Source organism: Pygocentrus nattereri, chromosome 24 (assembly GCF_015220715.1).
Source record: "Pygocentrus nattereri isolate fPygNat1 chromosome 24, fPygNat1.pri, whole genome shotgun sequence".
Classification (NCBI taxonomy): Eukaryota; Metazoa; Chordata; class Actinopteri; order Characiformes; family Serrasalmidae; genus Pygocentrus; species Pygocentrus nattereri.
Window position 1 is genome coordinate 33,109,981 of NC_051234.1, and position 5,678 is coordinate 33,115,658.

Genomic DNA, 5,678 nt, shown 5'->3' on the forward strand with positions numbered 1-5,678 from the left:
TTAGTTTTTTCATTTTGGTTTTTGATTTCAGTTTAGCTTAAGGGTGTGCTAATAGGTTTAGTTTCTAGTTTTTAGTTTCTAGTTTAGTTTTTTAGTTTCTTTTTTAATTTTAGTTTTTAATAATATGATGAATGATGAAATTAACACAACAGTCGAGTGAGCTCGGCTTTGCTCAGGCTTTCCTTAAAGACGGCGAACACAAATGCTTCGAAACTCGCATTCACGCCCTGAAAAAACTAAAACTAAAGTTTTTTCCTCTGTAATTCGTCTTGTTTAGTTTTGTGTTTATGAAAACCGCTGGTATTATGTGAATCATAGTTAACGAGCACTTTTTTTTTCTTTTTTTTTTTTTACTGCTATCCTTTGTGTTAGAAATCAGTTCAGTCTTTAATCGTGACTTATATCTGTTGAACTCCCACCGCAGTCACCCCTGTGTTTGACTCTCAGCGGGCACCAGACCGTAGCCTAACTTTAACCTTAAAATGACAGATTTTCACGCAGGAACGAAGCCGCTGGACCGGAGACCGGTCACCTGCGTCCACAGCTCATATCTATTCGTTGCACCGTAAATCTGATTTTCTCTTCTCTTCTCTTTCCTCCAGTCTGTGTTCCGCAGTTCTCCGCTGCTGGGCTGCTTCCTCTTCGGCCTGCCGTTAGGAGTCATCAGCCTGATGTGCTACGGGATCTGCATGGCCGAGTCTGACGACGGCGCGGAAGACATGGAGATGATGAAGAGAGAGGGGCTGACGGACGAGGAGGAGGAAGAGGAGGAAGAAGAGGAGCGGCGCCATCAGACCGCCAAGCTTGAGCGACCCGGAGAGGAGGACGAGGAGGAGGAGGAGGAGGGGGATGAGGAGGTGGAAGAAAAGAGCCCAGTGGAGAAAAAGCTGGATTAATGCAGGGGAGGTGTGTGGGTGAATGTGAGCGAATGGGAGGATGATAACAGCGACCGAGACCTTAAACACATATCCGGGTTGATGATGATGATGATGATGATGATGATGATCTTTTCCTGCTCTCCAGTTTTACTGCTGCGGAGTTGAGCGGGTCTGTTTGACTCGTTTCTCTGTTTGAGTGGTTCTTTCTCTTTTGTTTTTGTTTTTTTTTCTATTTATGGGAATTAGGATGTGTAATATCTTTAAAAAAAGGTCTTTAAAAATGATCCTGAGCTGCTGCTCAGTTTAAGGGGTTTACTCGAAGGGATGTGGGTGGATGGATGGGGTGGGAGGGGAAATCAAGCCAAATATTTGGATGAAGTGACTTTAAATCTTAAGGGCCATTTATAGCAGTAAGACCCGTTGTAGTTCACCCTCCCAGTACACTGTGCACCTTTCTCCTGTCTTCTTTAGTGCTCTTTGAAATGGAATCCCTCCTCGTGGGTAATAGCTTTTAGGCTTTCGGAATTAATCAGATTTTTGTTGCCAAGTTTATCTGGATTTAGTTTTTCCTGTTGGAATATAAAATACATTGGTGTATTGTGGCAGCCTCTTTGGTGCACTGGCAGCCTCTGACACCGCCTGTATTTTTCCATGCCGAACCCCACCCACGTCTTTTAAATCAGCCACTCGCGACTGCTGTAATCAGATGGAGAACCACTTGAACCTCACATTCAAGCTTCAGTCCACGGCTGAATAGCTTCAGTCTCCAGCCAGTGGTTCAGCCTGGACTCCAGGCACCGCCTCACATAAGCCAGTCGTCCCATTTAACCCTTTCAGGAGAACGGAACTGGAAATCTGGAGCCGGATTCACAGAAAACTTGCAAAACTTCTTAAGACAAATTTTACAAATGTTCTTTAATGCAATTCTCAAAAAACCTCATGAAGGTCTCCAATATTGTCTTAAGGTAATCTGTTATTTTCTTGTGTATGCTCTGCTGCATTTTACAGCTTACCGTCAACATGAGCTGCATTTGTTCTAACCGTCTTTGCTGGGAAAGGACCTTAAAAACTATTAGGATTGAAACCTAATGGCTTTGCTTTCTGATGGGAATCGGCTCAGTGGTTTCCAACAGGCAAGGCCGGTTTATTTGTGCAGCACCTTTCATGAACTGCTGTGGTTCAGAGGGTTTTACAGATCAGAAAATAGAAAAACAATTAAAAACAACATTAAAATCATAATTAAAACGCGACGAAAACAATACGTTTAAAAGAGAAAATCATTCAATTCAAATCTAATTAGAAATTAAATCAGGATAGTTGGATGAAATTTGGATTGAAAGAAAAAGAGAGACCACTGTTTTGCTCTAGAACATCTTTAGATCCTATTTGGAAACCATCAGATGTGTTTAGAATCAGCCGCCGGTCACGGGTTAAATCATTTACACTGAGGTTAATGCATCAAAAAAGCCAAAACACATTACAGAACCATCAGGAACCAACAGATACACTTACTGGTTTCTGTGTTTCTCCAGCAGGGCTTTTTTTATTTATTTGTTTAGTTTAATCAACTCATCAAGAATGAAGTTACGGAAAAAAACACATTTAAGATTTTCTTTCGTAAGACGCTGTTAATCCGGCCCCAGAGCGCGTAACCCGGTTCTCTGGATGGACGCTGACCATCCTTACACCCCCAACAAATGCGGCAGCCGTTATTAGATGGAAAAGCTCTACAGAACGATGGCAAAATCCCATTTAGCCTAGTACGAAATTGGGACACCAAAAACCCCTGAACATGGTTCTTCGGTAAAGGGAATGGTTCTATTTAGAACTATGAGTACTTTATAGAACCATTTCATACTAATATGGTTCTGTGCATGGTGAAATGGCTCTTCAGATTGATGGAGAGTGTGTTGTATATGGTTCTACATAGCACCGAAAAGGTTCTTCTATTCTTACGTTCTGTTGTCAAGCTTGTATCAAAAGAAGAACCCTTTACGGCGTAATATGGAACTTCCTTCAACGAGGTTCTGTATAGAGTCTCATGCGACTCATTCATCAGTCACTGTTGATAAACAGTCATTTAAGCACGAAATGGTTCTATACATAACTCATGGTCCAAAATAGAACCATTCCCTTTACTAAAGAACCTTTTAAGAACCGTTTTTTCAAGAGTGTACTTTTACAATATTGCATATGTAATAGTCTGATTTGTTTCGGTGTGTGAGCTGCCTGGCCCAGATCCCAGTCCACTCGGTTCCACGTCGTGATGATGTGAGGCCTAGGTGCCAGTGGGGAACAAATAATGATGCTAGAACCTGACAGAGGTGAGCAGTCTTACGAGAGCTTGAAGAACTCTGCGAATTAGTAGAAGCATGTTTGGGTTTTGTTCCATAATGAAAATACTGGGTTATGTTTTGAAGCGGAAACTTTTATTTCACATTTAAACAAGAAAAGCTGAACCTCTGCGTTTCCTTCAGTAGATAACATGTTGGGTTAACGACACTTATGTAACATGCCAAAGCTTTACTGTAGGGTTCTGTTTATAAGGCTACATGACACCTACATAAGCGTGTCATGACAGCTGACATACCCTACCTAAATGTTTATAAACACTTATTCCAAAACTTTGATCAAAAGCGAACGAGGCTTATTGCAATAAGCATTAATAAACATTTATGTAGGGTTATGTCAGATGTCATGACAAGCTTATGAAGGTGTCATAAAGCCTGAAGACCAGTACACTACAGTAAAGTGTTACCGGTCATTTTTGTAGTGATAAACTATTAGAATATTTATATATATTTAAATGTAAAACTCTACACAATATAAATATTAGATTACTGCTTTATCCCTCACTCAGCGTTCCTCCACTCTATCTGTTCCTCATGTAGGATGAACACGAGAACTTGCTTGTCACGTTAGATTTCACCCTTTATTAATTCCGCTCTCCTCCTTGGCAGTAGATAATGACTGATTTGAACGAAAAATTCCTCGATTTTTAATGAAATTCAAATGCAGCCTTTCTCAGCCGCATAAATCTTAAAAGGCAAACCTCTAAATGTTTAACCTCAGTGCCATCACTTCTGATTTAGATTTGATAAGAAGTTAATTTCAGAGGAATTTGGCAGTTTGTGAATGAAATAAGAATCTCCCAAATTGCTCTGGAAGTGTCGTGGAGACCATTAAAAAGCGATGATCTCCCAGAATCATTTTCATGTTTGCCTTGATTGGGTTTGATTCTCAAACCGAAATGGCCAGTATGATCTCTCAAACTCTGTGGTCGATGCCTAGAGGGGGGCGAAATGGCCAAAATATAATATGACGATACTTTAGGACATTTTGATGATGAACAATATTTACTTTTTCAGCTGGAACAGAGAAAAAAGCCAGAAAAAATACTGTCAATAACTGAGCACAGTGATGTTTATTCAATATTCGGCACTAAACCCAGTTAAACTGGACTAATTTTGCTCTTTATAAGGAAACATGCAGTTGGTCAGTGTCTACAAGCACCGACGATGTACGTGCTCAGACGAGCATATTGTATTGTGACGTAATGTATCACGATGATGATATATACGGTCATTTTGCCCAGCCCTAACGATGCCTTTATGAAATGTTTGCCAAGTCAGGATTGAAGTTTGCCAAGTCCAGAATGAATTCAGTCTTTGAAAGCATGTAGCAGTTCAATGTGCTGATGAACCAGTGACACCTGATCAACATAAACTGTTTAAAATTGATTTTTGGGTGGAATCGCCCTGTGTGGGTGTGGGTATTTAGTCTTCTGCCTCTCACTGTTTGGTTCAGTGGTTAGAAATGAAGTCTGTCTCCCCCCCGAGTAACACAGCCCACAATGCACTGCGATTGAGATGTTTACTCTATGCACTGAGCACACTGATAATGTGATGGACAGTTAGGTCAAGTCAAAGCAGAGGTCTTCAAATCTAGTCCACTGGCCAGTCCTGCGTTTTGCAGTCACTTGTAAGTTGTTTGGCCATCAACAGGTCAGTTACATACAGGCGATCACTGAATGTGAGACATGAAACTAGATGCAGATTTTGAGACCTCTGACATTTTTGAGATTATTCACCAAAAATGACATCTGTATGATTTAGTTCTTGTTAAGTGGTGGGGCTCTGCGGATGCAGCGGTACGGTTTGGGCATCTTTTCCATTTGAGAAAAAACGAAAAACATTCTTTAAACAATAAACTCTATTTTGCCTTAAGACAGATCTTATGTCCGTTCAGACAGAGGACATCATGACTGACGAGGACTGGTTTCTGTCTCAAACCAAGGAGAGAGAAAGTGTTTGGCTTTGGCAGCTTGTCAGCAGCTTGTCAGCGCTCTGCCTTCTCTATTTTAATAATTAAACTCGTACATTCGACAGTTTCAGGGACGGCCAATAAACACCAGGGGCAAGTTAATTTTTACACTCTACTGGTTTCCACCAATCAGGCGTGACGTTCTGACCGCCTCCTCGTTTCTACGCTCACTGTCCACTTTATCAGCTCCACTGACCGTATAGCTGCACTCTGTAGTTCTACAGTTACAGACTGTAGTCCATCTGTTTCTCTGATACTGTTACCCTGTTCTTCAGTGGTCAGGACCCCCATGGACCCTCACAGAGCAGGTTCTATTTGGGTGGTGGGTCAGTCTCAGCACTGCAGTAGCACTGACGTGGTGGTGTGTTAGTGTGTGTTGTGCTGGTCTGAGTGGATCAGACACAGTAGTGCTGCTGGAGCTTTTAAACACTGTGTCCACTCAATGTCCACTCTATTAGACTCTCCTACCTCGTTGGT

General features: G+C 41.5%; 1 protein-coding gene across 1 annotated transcript in view; it reads left to right on the forward strand.

Moving 5' to 3' along the window:
• The window catches only part of tmx3b (thioredoxin related transmembrane protein 3b), a 107,470-nt gene extending 105,380 nt beyond the window's left edge, over positions 1 to 2,090 (forward strand). Inside the window, exon 16 of the mRNA XM_037534170.1 lies at positions 603 to 2,090. Coding sequence (XP_037390067.1) covers positions 603 to 896 — 294 coding nt within the window. The 3' untranslated portion in view covers positions 897 to 2,090. The remainder of the gene's footprint in view (positions 1 to 602) is intronic.
• The last annotated feature ends 3,588 nt before the right edge of the window (positions 2,091 to 5,678 follow it).